This window comes from Simochromis diagramma, unplaced genomic scaffold (assembly GCF_900408965.1).
Source record: "Simochromis diagramma unplaced genomic scaffold, fSimDia1.1 OVJJ01000802.1, whole genome shotgun sequence".
NCBI lineage: Eukaryota > Metazoa > Chordata > Actinopteri > Cichliformes > Cichlidae > Simochromis > Simochromis diagramma.
In genome coordinates, this window is record NW_024387492.1 from 11,195,392 (window position 1) to 11,214,063 (window position 18,672).

General features: G+C 39.9%; 1 protein-coding gene across 1 annotated transcript in view; it reads right to left on the bottom strand.

Annotated features, from left to right (window-relative positions):
- The window catches only part of utrn (utrophin), a 190,828-nt gene that overhangs the window by 21,471 nt on the left and 150,685 nt on the right, over window positions 1-18,672 (bottom strand). The window contains 5 exon segments of the mRNA XM_040017758.1: window positions 1,865-1,930; window positions 2,421-2,459; window positions 8,524-8,660; window positions 12,192-12,303; window positions 15,299-15,465. Of these exon segments, the coding sequence (XP_039873692.1) occupies window positions 1,865-1,930; window positions 2,421-2,459; window positions 8,524-8,660; window positions 12,192-12,303; window positions 15,299-15,465 (521 nt within the window).

Below are 18,672 nucleotides of genomic sequence, written 5' to 3' on the forward strand. Positions count from 1 at the left end.
GTTCCCCACATCAAAGCCCGTCTTACACCAGTGTAAAAGGGGCAGATTAAAAATATAACCCACAATATTAAGAAATTGATCTCTGACAGAATATACATTAAAGGGAGAAGCTATAATTCTAATATGAAATCTCATCAAAGTGTGCATATCTTCATGCGCATCCGTACGTTCCAATCTAATCTCTTATGTGTTTTTATTACAGCTGAAATTGTAATTCTGGTGTCACTTTGTCAGTGAAACGATACCACCTGAAACAGTGAGCGAAGGTTAATGATGTGTAGCTAATGGAAGGTTACAGGGCTGCGTCACGAGAGTCATAATGAGTAAAGCTTTCTGCAGAAGTCCCGGAAAACTGCGGTTGGGTTTTGATACAGGAGATGAGATTTGGACCAATTAGAAAATCTTTTTAATGGCACAGATAGGATATAGCAAGTATATCAGTGGATCTTAGCATTAAAATGATTTTTAAAAGAACACGACAGAAATTCAGTCCAAGTGCAAAAAAAAAAAAAACCCCACTAAACACATCAGTTTGTTGATGCTGTTAATGATTAACTGCAGCTCACACACTGTGCATACAGATGTGCTGATGTACACAGCAAGATGATTTGAAGCGGGCGGTTAAAAGCAGCTATCAGGCCAATCTGTTACTAGACTGATTTTAGCAACACATCTATAATGTCACCAGCTCATGTGGTGGGTGGCTGCATGCCACTAAATCCACTCAGCAAGCAGACATCGGCATCAAGCTGATATTTAATGTATGTCAACACTGTGATGGATTGTCACAAAGTTCAAAAAGAGCATATTAGGATTGTTTGTGCCTTCCCTGGCACCCAAACATAATCTCCCTCTACCACAAACGCATTTCCCTCACTTTAATCAAGATTTGGAAAACATCAATAAATGCTGTATTTTTCTATTATGGATCTCTTGAAAGGTTCAGGTCAATTATTTTTTTCTATTTTTAAAGTAACAATGAAAAATCCAAACGTTATCGATTTTAATCAGATGCTTTGGTGCCGTCTGAGGAGAAAACTGCCAAACAGTATTCCGGTTTCTCTAATTTGTATGAAGCAAGTTTTAAAATGACACTTTCAGCAAATAAATGAAAGCGAAATGCTTATTTTCGTCTCCAGTTTAGTTGGAACCATGCCATTTCCATCTTTCTGGGCTTTTTTTCCTCCCTTTCTTTTCTTTTGTCTCAGCTAGTAGGAGACATTTAATGTCCCTGACAATAGAGCCAGCTCAATTTCCTAAAATAAGCAATGGGGTACTTTGATAGATGCAGAATTTACTTTTTTTGTGTTTGTTTCCGAATCTGAAGAGCCATTTGAGACATGTTTTGCTGTGTAATGACACTAAAACACAAAAAGAAAAGAAAAGCTGTTCCATTACTTATGAACGCCTGCACTACACATGCATCTTATGGTACTAAAAACACATTATTTACTTAATTAGATCCCATTTACTGGAAATTACATTAGATTAATTATACATTTAAGAAACCACAATTGAATGTTTTCCCTAGCTTCCAAGCACCGACTGTTTCCGATTTATTCCATTTCTTTAGCTTGGAGAGATTTAATTTGGTTGTCACATCTGCATTTGTTGTTGCCCCTTTCAGATCATTATTTTAGTGCAGACTGAAGGGAAGTGCGGCCTGGGGGGAGGGAAAAGCATCTACTTAAACGCTGATGTCCATTAGATAATGGTCCGCAGTTACAAGAATTCATAGAAAACTTTTTTAAATGGTCCTCAAAAAAGAAGCTGTTCAACATTTAAATGCAATTATCGATTCTTTACACACATGCTTCGTGGCATTTGCAATGAGAGGATGGTGACTGGAGAATCCAGTGCCTACCTGCTGGCATAGTGCCCTATCCTGGAATGGGTGTCGTCATGAGAGAGCTGAGGTGACTGGGACAGCCTGAAAATGAACGGGGTAATGGAGATGAATGAGATTCAGCAAGCCCACACAAGCTCATTAACACACTGATATTCACATGCACACACACACACACACATGTTCATGGACAGCCTAACAGCCCCTCATAACGTCACCTAGAAAACAAATCTCATGGTCCTAGACAGAGAAATAGGAGAGCAGGATTATCTAAAGAGCGACTGGATGGTTTTTGACAGGCCTGCTGGGATCAGCAACTGAATGCTAGCTGGGTGCTCTAACAAGGAGAAAAAAGTGAGGGTGAGGAGACAGGGGGAGAGTTTTTTTGGTCCCATGCTCAGCCAGTGACTCAGGCAGGCAGGTGGGCAGGCAACATGCAGAGCAGTCATGGCTTAGTTGGTGTGAGGATGATGGGGGGAGATGAGTAAGTGAACAAGGGAGTAAAAGAGGCGGTGTTTTAAAGGCATTCCAGGCTGGAGACGAGGTGGTGTTTACTGGTGGCGTAGATACTCACTCATACTGCTCCGGACACATGCTGATGAGGGTGACGGGACTGTAAGAGAATCGGGAGGGGAGAGGGAAGGGAAGTAAAGGAACCACAAATCATTTCAGGGTCAAAACCACTGAGCGGGTCAGAAACAAAACACACAGCAGGTAGAGGAAGAAGTGGAAGGAAAAAGTATGTCCAGCTGCTGAGCGCCTGGATTCAGCACACGAGAAGTTTGCCTTTAGGGCTTTCTTCGACTTTCAGATTCTGTCACTGTTTGGTTAGTTTTACTCAGCAAAAATACTTGTTTAGCTCTGGGGAAATAAAAATAAAAATCAAATACATCCTTTCAAAACTGTCAACCATATTTACAGAGCCTGACTGATAGAAAGCACTGAGCGCAAACTTCCCCCGTGTGCACACAGGAAAGGCGTGTAAAACAGTGACCAACATATCTAAATATACACCGAATGTGGCCGAGACTCTCTCTCATGGAGTCATCTTCAATCTGTTTCAGAACTAGACTTGGAAACAGTTTGGAAAAAGTGAAAATGGGCAGCTGGATCTGTCAGTAACACCCTGTAACACAAACAATGGTTGTGTGTGTCTGAAAGATCTCACACACAACGGGTTAATGATGCAAGTTGATTTTGCTGCAGTCACACACATCTCATTAAATTGGTTTCACAGTTGCTCCTGCATACAGAATGATATGGCCTAAATTCATTCCCTTTTCTCATTTATTTCCTGCAGGATTTACAGAAATAGCAAGCCAGGAAAAAAAAAAATCAGTACAGTAGAACCTATTTCCTGGTTAATCTGCTATTGAGTCCAATACAATATGTTATATAAGGAGAACTAAAAAAAACAGTGCAATAAGCACACAAACGAAGATACGGGTCATCGAGTTTTGCTAATAAAACACTGATGCAAGTCTTTTAAAGTTTCTGCTTTCCAGCCCACAATAACTGCTGCTATTTTTAGCGACCCAGAACACAAAATTGTCATTTGTAAACAAACGGGACACCTTCTAATCCCAAGAACACGAAGAAATGTGCCGTTTTCACAAAGGAGGCTGGCTAGAAATTGTTAAGATAACAGTTGAGGTTGACGTTCTGTTGCCTCGCGCTTTTGTTCCCACATTAAAGCAAAGAAAATCAGAGGGAGATGGTGGTTATGTTTCTCACAGCGGGGCAGCCAGCGTAGTCACACTTCTGTAGCTGTGAGGAGAATTCAAAATGTAACAGGAGATTCAGACAGAACAGAGGAGAGAGAGAAAAAAGACGAGATCGGGGTCGGTATGGCAGGCTGAGCTAACTTCTTGGAGGCAGTGCTGCAGCATTTTACACACCCCCGCCTAAATCTTTGCCTGGAGGAATACTCGTTGTGCTCATCTCGCCTTTCAGGAGACCGACATTAGTCTTTAGCTTTGCAAAGATGGATAGCTTTGCAGATTGCAGATGTGTTTCCTTTCATACATATCTCTGCAACCTCTATTCAGTGAGAAAACTTCACTCTTTAGATGAACTCTGGAAATAAAGAAAACAAGGGGGGGAGAAGCTGCTGCCTGCGAGTTTGCTGCAGACAGAGAAGAGCTTAAGTTTGACCAGGTACCAAAGCAAATCATCCGTATGTACAAATAATGTAAATGTGACGGTGTATCACAAAAGATTGATATCAAACTGATCACTTGACCCATATTGCGTTACTTGCTCTTCGAGTGAATCAACAAATGGCAAATGAAAAGCCGAACAACAACAAGGCTGTTTTGTTTTTTTTAGAGAGTCTTAGCTTATATGTGTGTTTATTTCATATTTTCAGTTGTTTCCCTCCACGGCTAAACAAACTCTCTAAATCTATTTCAGTTATGTACCGATGAACACAACAATGGACATAAGGGGCTAAAAACTCAGGTAGATGTTATTTTATATATTATGCTTTGTATGTTGTTCAGTATATTTCTATGCAAAACAAGAGGAGTATCAATACACAGCAGTATATTCACAGTTGAAACCGGATGTTTACAGACACTTTAGGGAGAAAGCATAAAGACTTTTTTTTTTTACTGTTAAATATCAATTTAGAGTAAACTTGTTTTGTTTTGGATAAATAAATATTGAAATATATTTTGAATTAGTTATATGTCAGAATAAAGCGAGAGAGCGCTGTCTATTTTTTATCACTTTCATCAAATTTAGGAGTACATATACACTAAGTTTATTGTTAATTAATAAGAAAACTCCAGACGATTCCATTCTGAGCTTAAGAAGCTTCTGATTGGTTGGTAGAGTCCATGTGAGTAAATTGGTGGCACACCTGTGGACGCATATAAGGCAAAACACAGAGCCTGTTTCTTTGACATGGGAAAATCAAGAGATGTCAACCAAAACACCAGGAAAAGAATTGTGGAGCTCCATAAGTGTGGCTCAATTTTGAATACAATTTGGTGCCATTTACGAAGCAGCATCTGGCTGACTTTTTTTGTCTCTGTCTTGGTCTCGTCTCAACGTTGTCTCGGTCTCGATACCCTCTGATCTTGGTCTCGTCTTGGTCTCGGTTTAGGCGGTCTTGACTACAAGTCTAATTCAAAGTCATGTAAATCACCTTTAGTTTGTTCTTTTCCTCAGTTTAAACATCAGCAGGTCATCTTGTCTATATATGTGAACTAACAAGAGTTTGAACAGTTGTACCTAACAAAGTATAATGTGTATGTGTTAGTCACCGTAGGGAAATTACTCCTCTGCATTTAACCCATTCACCCAGTGAAGCAGTGGGCACCAGGGCCACCAGTGGCCACCAGTGCAGCGCCCGGGGAGCAGTGTGTAGGTCCACGTTCAGTGGATTCAAACCCCCGACCTTCCGATCATGGGGCAACCACTTTACCTACTGAGCTATCCCCCTTCCCACTGAGTGGCCACTGAGTATTTAAAAAAAATACTAAACATATATATAATAAAACAGTTTTTTTTCTTAATGTAATTAATATAAAAACTATTTTACTGCCATATGACAATGGAAAATGTTTTCCTTTTAAAAGTCTGCTATTGATTTATCCTTGTCAAATCATTCCATTAAAACTTTTAGTTATACAAGAAAATTCTCCCACAAGCTTTCAAATCCACATTCAAAACCATTAACCTTCCTGCGAGACCTAATACAACGGAGACTCATCTGCTCCATCTAGTAAGGTTGGGTGAAAAGCAAAAAAAACCTAACACTGAGTGGAATACCATTTGAATGGTTCTTTCACATTATCAAATATAGCTGCGACGAATCAAAAATCCTATCTGGCGTGAAATGAAGCAAAGATATAAGTGGGAGGTGAGAGTAGGTGGTGTTTTGCTCACTCTCAAGGTGGAGAGAGTGGGTGGAATTAACCAAAAAAACAAAAAAGAAACAATGTTACACGAGTGGAGAAGAGGGAACGCGAGAGAGTGAGTGCATTAGTGAGGGCGATTATTCAGCAGACAATCTAATTTTCTCTTCTGCTGCTCAGTACTATAAAATCACTACTTCTTAAAAGTTCCCTTTGTTATGATGACTAATGAAGACTGACAACGCACTAAAAAGGTCTGGAGTGGCACTTAAAATCTCTTAATATTTAGAAATAAAAACTGCAAAACAAATTGGAAATTAAAAACTATATATTTTAAAATTGTAAACAAGCATTATCTTACTGCAACAAACATGACTGCAATTGTTCTGGTGTTTACCTAATCTGTATTAAAGCTCTTATAAAGCAGGAACCCAGACCTTGTTCCAATTACAGAAAAATCCATTTCAATTTAGGTCACGGTATTCATTTTTATGACGCAGAGATGGCAGAAGCCACCAGACGGTGACAATACAGAGCTAAAATGAACGGGAGCATTTCTTAACACTGGCTATGTTTGGGCCAGATCTTACAGCTGCTTTCTTTGCCTGTGGCGATACATGGATGGCCCACTGATCACAGATGAGACCTAATGCTGTAAAAGAGACAAAATGATGAGCATGAAATAGCCCTAAATTTCTTTAAGTCTCCATTCGCTTCTGCCATATTTTGAAAAGTTCTCTGCATTTCGCTGTAATTTCACTACCTTTTAGAGACATTTATCAAACCAGAAGCTCTGCAGGAGTCATTTGTCAGAGAGGAAGAGAAGTGAAAATGGAGCGAGGTGGGAGGTGAGGAGGACAGGCAAGGATGGGAGGGATGAAAGCGGTACAGCAATCCATCTGAACGGTGACTGCGCACGAGTCGGGAAAAAATTTATTGAGAGAGAACAAGTGACTCATTGTGTGTGCATACGTGAACAGCGCCGAGAGTTGTTTTGCTTTAAAAGATGCAAAAACTACATGGTTCAACGGAAATGAATGTTGCATTAGGAGTGAGTGAGTGATGGCACATTAAAAAAAATACTAACAAAGAAAAACAAAGGAAGCAACGGGGGGACAAAAATGCACAGTGAGGGACGTTTTATTTTATTGTGAGTCTCTTGTTTGAAGGGGCAGTAACTCAGACAGCCTCCTGGAAGGTATGACGTAGGGTATCTACATAATATGGGCCTAGTTAAATGGCTCTTTTCAGTAGGATTTAAGGCTGGTAGCAGAAGGGACATAAATTAGACATAATCACTGGGCCAGTGCTGCAGACAAAGGATCCACAGTGCACCCGCTTGAATTCAATTGGTCCATTTCTAAGAATTAAGAAAAAGAGTTTTAGTGCTAACTGTTGCTTATGCAGAAAACACCACAGTTCTGTCCCTTACTGAAGGATAGTCCAAAGCTCTTTTGTGGAGGTTGGCTGTCTTTTGCACATCTTTGTGAATTCATAATTCTATCAATTTTGATAAGATGCAGATAACTGCAGACACGCACTGCTGCTGTAGCTGTCCCCTGTCCTCCTTTGAACATGTTGTTGACTATCTGAGCAAATAATCCCAAATTTAGATGAATGGAGTGAAAGACTAAATGCATGTTTGAGCTTTGAGTTAAGTCTTTGCTGGATTTTTTCATATTTCTTAAGGACATGACTTTCAGTGACTGTTCATCTTTTGAAGATTGTTTTTTTAGCCCTGCTTTTGTCTCCCACTTGTCCGGTGTCCTTAATTAATTTATTTTTTTACCACAGACACAGTTCACACTATGCTGATAGCTCTTTGGGAATCACTTTGTTGGTGCAAAAATACTATTTTATTCCTGTCAAACTCTGTTATCTTTGCCATTTTTCATAAACCGAACTAAAGAAATGGGAACAAATTATATGTTTTCATGACAGGCTGCAAGTGACAAAGTGCTTAAAGATAGAAAAGTACCAATTTTAAATTCTAAGTTGTGTGTAGGCGCCTCAGTGTTTCATCCTTTGTTTGTTAAGCCACTCAGCGCTGACATATGAATCATTCAAGCATTAAAAAGGCACCTAAATCAAACAGAAAAACCAAAACATTGAAAATGGCCAGGTTGCAGGACTGGACTGAAAATGAGTGAAATGAGCGAAAGGCAGCCAGTGTCAAAGAAAAACTTTCAAAGAGCTTCAGAACCCTGGAGAACTGATACTCAAGACCACTATAATGAAAGTGAAAGAAAGTCTGTCTCCTTGAAAGCAAAATATAAAGAAATGCTGGGGGGCTCAATGCCCTCAAAACAAGACTAAGAACTTTAATGGTGTTTTTATGCTTGCGGCGTCTGCCACATGATGTGCCGTCAAACTCTGTGTGTGCCACCATATTTGTGACACTTTGGCTAGTCATGCACCAGGTTACAAAAAATCAAGCTGCTGCAGCTGAGTTGAGTGTACAATCGGTATCGGGTTTTATCACCATTTTAATGTTACTCCAGCACTGAAGCTCACAGATATACAGATATACACTGGGACATGTTGCAACAGTTTGAAAACTTGAGACTATATCAGTGCTTATGTGGTGGAATTGTCAGTGTGTCTTCTTATGCCTTCCTACACCTTAATGGTAGCACAAATAGAAATGCCAGCGTGAGGATATTGCATCGCGCGTGGAGGGTTAACTTGCTGCTTAATAGTCCTTAACAACAGTGTGGACACACAAAACTTCCTTTAAGGGTTATAGCAACTATGGAAAAGTTTTTGTGATCCAAAAGCACGTATAAAAAAAAAAAACACTTATGGGTTACTTACGTTTCCATGTTGTCGCCCTCTAAAACCGTCTGTACTGGTAGGTAACCTAGCCGTGGATGTTTGGCGAAGTACTTCTTAGATCGGAATTTGTTCTTCAGCACTTTGGTGAAATCACGCATGTCCTCACCTGATGTCGTCTGTAAGAGGAAAAAAACAGATGGGCAGGGGGTTGCTTATTATTTATTGCAGTGTGTAATGAGTTCAAAGATTTCTACAGTCTCTTCTGCACGCATAAGCATTTGCGTGTAAGAGAATGTGTTTGCTAATTAGATACTTAGCAGAGGTGTTCTTGCAGAAGCGCTTTCCGCCACGCAAGCAACCAGTAAATTACCAAACGGGTTTGACCACAAGGAGAGAAAATCCCTTCCAAAAGATGCAGACAACCACTGCTAAACACACACACAGGGGCGCGCGCGCACACACACACACACGCGCGCAGGCAAATACACAGCTCCTACAGTTGACAGATATGCATAAATGAACAGACTCTATTGAGTTCACTCGGCTTATTGACTAATCCACACAATTTAAGATGGTAGCTTGAGCAAACCAACAGCAATTACAGAAGAGTTATACTAAAGCTGGAGAAAAATTTGTGCATGTGTGTAAGCTCCTTCCTGTGAGGATTGAGAGACACGCATTTTTTATTCTACTGCCTCTATTACATTAGGTGGGGGGGGGGGTAGATATAAGACCCCAGTTGGAAACGAGTCAAGACGTTTCAATAACATGACCAGACAGGCAAACGCGGGCAAACTGAAACACAATATTCTCTTAGGACAGTTCAAAACTTTGAAATTACAGTAATCAATACATCACGCCCCAAAGTTGTTTAATATCCCTGACAAAGACAATGAGAAATATGAAGACAGCACTCCCATAAAAATCATAAGCTAATAAAAAAAATACAATATTGTGGCCATAAAATAAACAGTATGACAAAGATGAGAAAACAATCTTATTAAATGACCGCAGTGAGTCTCACCAAAGCCGCTATAAATCTGTAATTCTCTGCAAAATGCGTTTATTATTCAATATGGACTTAATATTTTCAAAAGCATAAAACTGAAACACAATTTGGTTCGAGCATGGGGAGACACAAGTATAATTACATATCATGCTGATGGGTTTTTTTTATTTTTTGAGGGAAATAAAGTAAAAACAATAAAAAAAAGTCTGACTTTTACTACACAGGTGCAGATAAAGCTACGCTGAACTGTGAGATTTAAAATGAGACAATAAGGTGATCCACAACTTATTATTTTGTCAGAGATCTATATCTCTCAGGTTGAAACAGCAAGATCTGGGTGATTTCCTCCCAGTCCTCACTGTGCTGAGGTTCAATAAAGCTCTGTGGAGATGGATATGTAGCGTTTATGAACCTGGAGTTGAGTTTCGGGGCTTTACACGGGGATTTGAGTCAAAACTTTCAAGGTTTCTCTTCGTGATCTTTTATTGATCTGGCTGTAAGCTTTAAGTCAGTGTTTGAGCAAAACACAGCTTCACCATGTTGTGTTGTTCTTGAACTTAGCCCCATCCACTCTCTCTTTCTCCTCACACATTTCCCTTGCTGAAAAACCTGTGGATACTATGCTGCTGTCACATCCTTTCAGACACATGCACGCAAACAGAAAGTTGCAGCTGTTATAGCAGACACGAGTCTGAATACTGTGCCTGACAACTTAAAATATTCATTTAATCTTTGTTTTTTGTTTTGTTATTGCACTTTTCAGGCTGCTGTCATGAAAAGAGATCTCTGCAACACTGATTACTGTCCCTCTGGCAAAATCTGCCATCATATCTCTTGCATGAGCGTGGCCCCCTTGAGTTCACAATCATATCTAAGTCTGTCTTGTTCCACTGCATGGGTTGTTGGGCAACCCGTGAAGTACCTCCCTTCGCTCTGGCTCCAACAGAGGTAGAGGTGGATATCCACAGATCAATCTTAGTCAGAGTTTCAATTATCTTTGCTGTATTTGATTTGCATTTCATTTACATGTGTGCAAATGGCCGAGAAAGACCTCAATAAAATCTCCTTTGATTTTAAGAAAAAATAAGAAAAGTGAAAAAGCCTTTTTCCCCCCCATTTTTATTTTCAGTGAAGGGAATCAGTAACCTTTTGAGTGATTACCCGGTAGCTGAGTACCAATAATTAACCAACAGATTAAGTGTTTGTTGCTGCAGCACAGCTGAAAGTAAAAAAAAATAAAATAAAATAATGTTTTTTCAAAGTCAAGTCTGTCAGGCAGCTGCTGGGTATTTTAACTCAGGGAAGAGTGATCACTGCTCCCTACAGCTACTCCTCCAAAGTCAATATCTATCCCATTTAGGAAATTGAAAAAGCAAATTAAAAGACAGAAATGAGAAATGTCGAGAGAAACTCGAGTCACTCAAAGTATGACGTTAAGCAATACTGAAAAGAGTCAGCCCACAAGTGTTAGATCCTAATTGAGGAGAAGAGCAACGTTCAATTTTGCCAAGCTCCCGTTTTTCCAATATTCATCTCTAGCTGTGAAGTGAAATATTTTTGGCTTGGAAGGATAAAAATATAACCTTGAGTATTTTACCATTTGTACGTTCGGAATTAAGCCAGGGGTGTTTCGGGAGGGCTGATTGAGAAACAAGACAAAGGAATTTAACAGCATGTGAGGCGACAAGAAATTCTGCAGTTGACAGAACCTAGTTTAAAGGGAAAAAAGAGGTTAGTTAAAGCCTAGATGCTTCAGATTCACTAAATGTGTCGTCAGTATAACGTGATGTGAACAAGTCTGTTTGTGTTTTGATTCGGGCTGTTTCTAATCTACGTTACATCCGATACGTTTGCCTCTTGTGCCCTCTGATACACGCAGTTTCTGATTTCTCTGTAAATGCCAACCACCTTCAGCACGTTGGGTGACTGCCAAGGTATTATGCACATTAAATGCTGTCTGTCAGTTTCATTAGAAAATTCATATACTAAATACTTACCAGTAAGTTCCATTAATCATGCTACCTTACCATTCTCATCATGTATATGCGGTATCATATAAAGATTTAGGAACTGATGCATTTTCATACTTTTTAACTCTAGACTCCTCCTGCTCTAAACCCTACCCAATACTTTAGAAGTGAACCTATCCTGAGTCTACAGCTTGATCTATCACAATTTCTCACTGAGGCTGCTGTGAACGTCAGAGAGAAACTCCAGCAAAGTTCAAAAAAATTTCCTCCCAGAAGAGTGCAGTCTACTTTAGCTGCAGATGAATGCAAATGACTTTCAAACAATGCACGTTTAATAAATAACTCTGATTGAACCCAGACAAAGAAAACCAGAGAGTAAGACATGACTAGAAGATTAAAATAACAGCATGCATTAAGTGCAAAGAAATTGGAAATGAAAATATGTATGAATGTGCTGCTGTAATACTTCGGATTTCCCTTAACGGGTATTAAAAAAAGGACATGAATATTCAAGGAGTGGGAAGAGTGTGAGTCAGTGATTTATGACATCAGGCACGGAACGGTTTTAATGAAAGATGGGTTAGGAGGTAACCAAAGCCTGAAGTCTGTCTGAACCCCGAGTTCGTGTGCTTTCATTAAATGGATGAGTGGAATGTGTGAGCATGTGGAAAAGAGATATGAGATGAGTTAGTGAGCAACGTCTGTGTGTGTGTGTGTTACTTTCTTACCGGTGTGCAGTACTCCACCATTGGGTAGTTAAGCTTGTGACCCTTGGCGGTGCGCCCAGAAAAGAAGCAGCTCTGACACACGTCGTAGTTGAAATGCTTCAGACTGCGATACCTAGAGACAGAGAGAGGGCGAGGTGAAAAGTGAGATAAGTTGAGATGGGACGGTGTGTGTGTGTGTGTGTGTGTGTGTGTGTGTGTGTGTGTGTGTGTGTGTGTGTGTGTGTCACTTTCATGTCTTCAGGATGTGTTTCTGGGTGTGTGGGCACATATGCACCACTACAACACGACTCCTCTCCAGGCTACTCCGGAGTCACCTGGAGAGCTGCTGACTTCCAGAGTCACTCCATCAACCTTTGCTGCATGAATATGTTTATGTGCACACAAAAGTACATTTACGTGCACATACACACACACACACACACACACACACACACAAAATGTGCTGACAGAGCGACAGACAGTTGGATTTTCACCAAAGCACAACAATGTGACAACAACTGTTGGGATGTTGTCCTCAGCAGCAGCTGTAGCCAGAAGGCCATTTAACAGCTAAATTGAGACAGGAGCCATTCAGACATAATAGCTTAAGTCTTTTATCTTTCTCTCCTTTCCAGCTCTCCCAAGGTTAGCTGACTGATGAGCTACGAAAGAGAGCTATATATCAAAGGATGCAACAGTGCGCATGACACCTCCAAGTCAAATTTGCCATTATGTACTGACACATAGCATATTACTGTTAAGGGGATGGGGGTGGGGTTTGAGTCACCTTCACTTAGAAGGTGTTGAGATGGCCCTCATTTAATTCGCCAACTTTGGGTAACCAGCAAACTTGTATTGTTTGGTGATCTCCTTTTTGCTATTGATCAATGTAGGATCAACTCAAGCGGTGAAAAAAAAAAAAAAAACCCCACAAAAACCCAACAGCAACAGCAGCCTTGGTGATAACTGATTAGTGTTTAGCATTATTGCCTCTTCAGTTACGTACTGGTAATTTTAAGCCCATGCTCTTGGTTGTAAATGTTCCTTGAATGGCCGATTAATGGCTCAGTCTCAAAACATTAACCTCCGAAGACCTGGCGTCCACATATGTGGACATCACATTTTGGGTTATTTAGACCAAAATACTCAATTTTGGGCCTGATATCCACTTACGAGGACATTATACTGCTACTGTTCTATCAGAATTTTAAACAAATATCCTCATATGTGGCTCTTATTTTTCATAAAAACTAAAATAATGTAAAAAAAAAAAAAAAAAAAAAAAAAAAAAATCTGGTAATTCTTTGCTTTTACATTCATCGGGCCCCAATATGCCCAAATATCAAAGAGAAATAAAAAATGCATGCCGTGGAAGAGTTCGGGTCTTAGGAGGTTAAAGTAGGACGGTAACCTCCTTCAAATTAGGGGGGAAAAAAGACTGCATTTAGGTTTTTGCAACTGCCGACTTATTCCAAGTAGTTGCAGTGACTGGCTGGTCGGACAGATGTTGGGGGTTTTGCACTTTGGATTGAAGGATATTGCACAGGTCACCCTAGTGGGAGACAAATTGTCTCCAAACTCAGTCCAGCTCAGTGGCTAATCACTCAAAGACAGCGTGGCAAAGGTTCCCAAGTAACTGACATCTAAATTATAAACACACATTACAAACAGAGCACAACTCTGTCGCTTGCAGATAAACTGCTGTCCTGCAGCAACTTTGTCACTAATTGTGGAATTTTGGCTTTAATCCATGAAGTTCCGCCTGGTCTCTGTATGCAAGTAATTAATGTAAATTTCTGTGTTTGTAGACAGAAATAAATCTGTAATTTTCACAGGTTTATCTAAGTTAATTGCTGTTTTTTTGTTGTTGTTTTTTTTTCGGGAGGGGGGGGGGTTGTTCTGTTAATACCTTTGGTATTAAGGTTGTTATCAAGTTGTTATCTTCTTTTTGGGGAAAAAAAAAGTACTTAGAAAACCAATGTGAATAACTATTTTCCACTTAACCACAAATTAATTAGTTTACGATTCATTCCGATTCTTATTATTACATTTTGAATTTTTAGCCCCACAAAATATGTAAAGCCTTTGGGCTCCCAAGGATTTTGCTGTAACAAAGTGTGATGACTGCTGTAAGAATTAACAGTGCAAGAAAAAAAAAATACATGCAAAGTACCAAGAATGCAAATGCGACTCAGTGGGCATATAACCTATCTCACTAATTTGCAGAATTGAGTTAACATACACCCAGTCAACTCAAACGTATATGTCGACCCTCCCCATCCGAGGCTAATTTTGAACCTACTGATATTCTGAAGAACATGAAAACTACTTGAAACCCAGTTGGTGCCATGTCTCAAGACCACACAAAATGCCTGCTATGCATTTTTCCTCCCCTTTCATTCCTGCTCCCTGCCTTTCCTTCCCACTATCGCGCTCTCTCATCGATCAATGACACAACTTGGGAGATGTGTGCTTCATCAAATGCCTGAGCGTATTTCTCTTTCTGCTGGCAAAGCAAGGTATCCGAAGGAGGCAATCCTGCCACCTAACCTTACTTAGAAAGGTGGGGTTATTACCATCTCCGGCCACACAAAAAGCATTTCCATCATGCTGGCCAGGGGAAAACCTGAATTTTGTTTTGAAATAAATAAACCTGTTGATCTTTCACTACCTGTGATTACTCAGTAAGAGCAGTAGCCAAATAAAAGACAGGCAATATTTAGAGCATGTGTTTGTGTGTGTCAGTACTGCACAGGATCACTGAGTGGTCTTCTGCCAGTTGTTAGCTGGGTGATCAGCTGTTTAAAATTTTTGAGAATCTGGTGGTGCGCTACCTGTTTGTGTGTATGAGGATGTCATTTTGTTTGTGAGTACTTGTGCAAGCTCCACTGCAAACCTCCGGATGGTATTTAGTCAGTGGTGTATCAGCTGCTGACATTTAGATAAATGCCTGCCCTCCAGAGCAGACCTGCCCTTTATGCTCAACCAGGAGAAAACAATGCAGAACACTTCTAGATTTGCTGTGTGTGTGTGGAGCCTGTTACAAGTTGCAGACTTTATCACCTTTATTTATTTGGCATGTTACGCAAATGCCGACCTGAATGCTAAATAGGAATATGTGTATTTACCTGAAGCCAACAATAGGACACTCCTTGCAGATGTTACACTTGGCTTGATGTTTCGCCGTTTCTGCAGCAGCCACTCTGTGCAGGACAGGAAGCCAAACCATGGACTGAGGCTCCAGACGCATCCAGTCAATGAACTCTCTGGGCTTTAGCTCCACCTTATTGTTTACCTGGACATTTAAAAAAAAAAAAAACAAGGGGGCAGGATTAAGAATTAAGCTTTTAAATCAAAGGTTTATCAATCATATGATTTACAGTTCAATAAAGGTTCAGCAATGAGCGCTGATAAAATATAAAAGGCAATCTCTGCAGCATGGGAGAAAAACACGCAGACCAGAAATAACCAACAGGCAATAACTTCTGACTTGTTACCAAACACGCAATAAAGACGCAGACAAATTTAAGATGACCGTACATATCAAAGTGATGAGTCCCTGCGGCTCGTTAAGGCCTTGAATTGTGAACCAAGACTAAATAACTTTTATGAGCTGTTTATTCATGTTTATTGGTTGAAATATCTTACAGTAAACAATGATTGATTTTAACACCCTCTCTGCCCTACACACCCCATAGTTGCACTGTTAGATAACAGCATTGTTGCTCTGTGCAGATACCTTTGAAAAATGCTCTTAAACTCCTACTCATAAGTGCTGCTTTATACTTTTGGGGGTGTAACTTGTACAGTGCTATGCATGAAAACTGCAGAGTAAACAATCTGCTTATCTCCTGTTTCAATAACTTAAGTTCTTTATTAGCTTAAAAGAACTTAGTCAAATGTTTTAAATGATTCCAACAAGTGCCGTAATCCAACACAGGAATGTTCACAACATGTTTTTCAGCTGCATCTTTGCTCACCTGCAGACAATAATGAACCCAATGGAAAAGTCAACACATGAAGCAAAGCTTTGACATGGCTGCTATTACTGCAAAACAAATCAAAGGCAACCTTTCCATCATGCCTGACACACAAAAGGGCAGCAAAGGGCAGAATACATTTGCAACAAGAAGAGCAAACAATCAAAAGGAATAACATTAGTAAATGTGTTTGTGTGTTTCCTCCTGATCCCTTTTCAAGGCTTATGGTGTGCAGGACTATACGGCATCTCGACTTCATTTACATATACTTCTGAAAATAAATTCCAGCTAAAATTTAAACCAAAGAAATCCTGTTCTGGCTGGACTCTCAATGTAAGCAGTGTCAGGATGTCTTTACCTTCTCTCAAAGCTTTTGTTTTACTGAACAGAATATATATATATTTTTACTTCTACTCAAATCAAAGTCAGGTTTCTAAGCTTTTTTTTCCTTCACCATCCCAAAGTTTAAACTAACAAAATAAAGGTATTGTGGAACAGTAACACTTAATTTAAAATTATCTGTGGAACAGATAGAAAAAGGATAAATTTCAACAAACAAAAAGCCAAATATCCCCGTTTTCTGCTTCAAATGCCAATCTAAAAGGGAAATATTTGCACTGTTTATAGGAGTGTGGTGACAGAGAAAAACCCTGTCCTTCCTGACTCTTGTAAATGTGTCTGCTGGCCTTAAAACCCCTTAATATTATCTAAATATGTGGTTGATAACCTTTAAAGGGAAAACAGCTGAATACTTAGCTCACTGATCAAAGACAGGACATATTGACATGTGGCATCATTGATTTTATCAATCAAAACTGCCTTCAAATTATCCCAAAAAGCCATGGTGTACTCGTTTACTCTCAGCCTTTCCCATTGATCATAACTGTGTCATAAATGCAGACGACGATACTGTAAATCAGCAAATATCTACACTGGATATTGGTGAAGCTCTAGTTTAAATTCATTGTATCGGTGGCTCTTTTTACTCAATTATAATCTTGTAAATAATAACATGCTCCATGTAACATATATATTATTAACTGCAGGTAATCAAAGAAAGATATATTTTGGTATTCTTTATGAAACTCTGGTTTTACACTGACATTGTCTTTAAAGTACTAAAGTGAGGTTTAACTTTAAAAAAAATTAACTTTGGGTTTGGTAACTGTTAATGTTTCTGAGGCAGGTTTGGGGTTTTTTTTTGGTTTTTTTAAATTGAAGGCAGCTTTTAAGATTCAGATTCATAAATGAGAACACATCCAATTAATTCCTCACCTTTATGACTTCTCAAATGGTCTTTAACGCTCCTCCACTCTTTCATTTGATCTTCCCATGCACCACCTCTCCATCTCTCCTTTCCCATACATTAGTCTGATCTGCGCCTTCTCTCCCTCCTACTTACCATCTAACGGCAGAATTATAGCACTTACAGATTAATTGCTGGGTGTCTCGAAGGATGACTAGATAGATGGACGGATGGATAAATGAAGGAGAGTAACAAAGGAATGGCGAAAGAGGCTATATTTATGGCGGAGCAACTCATTTATCACAGACCCCATTAAAGGAAATGGAATAAGCGACTGCCCTGTCACTGATGGGGCTGACTGACACACAGGTGGCATGGGGCTTTGCTCGTCCATGTGTATGCATGTGTAAATAAAAGAGAGAGTGTGAGAGTTTATGTCTGCCTGGTTTCCACTTGCCAACCCGGCTGGATGATTGAATGATTAATGAGCAACTGGACTACAGCTGGCACAGCAATTCACGACCAAGTCTGTGAGCAATTTATGTCCATATAAGCTAGTGTGTGCACTCGTGCATGTATATATCTCCTTGTGGATATGTGCGTATTATTATGACATCAAGGCGAGGCAGCAAGGTGTTTGCCTATTTGCAATATTTCGAGAAGAAAACAGAGGGAGAGATAAAGTTTAAAACTGCTCCCTCTGCTATTTTGGGAGGCGCGCGGCAGGAAATCAGTGAAATTTATAGCTTCCTAATTTTAATGTTTGGCTCCCATTTATGACCACCGAAGCACGAGCCAGGGGGAGGAAGAGTGAGAGAAATGAAACAGCGATTCTGGGGGGGATAAGGACATCATTAAATGCCAGTAATGTCCAGAGGTAAACTCGCAAAAAATGGTTAGCTGACTGCAGTAAAACACTAGAGGACAGCCAACAGAGCACCGGAGGCCATTTGAGGCTTTGTGGTTGGTTAGCAGAGCTCAAACACTGAAGTACTTTTCACAGGATCTGGTGTTAGGTGGCTGGAGAAGGTGAAAAAAGCTCAGATGCTCGATGATAATCAGCCTTTGGAAGATGCACCGAATAATAATGTCATATAGCACACCCCACTGATAAAGCAGCCATGGAAGGAGAAGATGATATCAAGAAGGCCCTGAGTTAATGTGGTTATCCCAGCTGGACATTTGTCAAAGCTAAGAAGGCACCCAAAGAATGCCCCAGGCCATTCAGGAGACATGGATAACTGCTGCCTTAGCAAAAACCTATAGAGATCCCGTA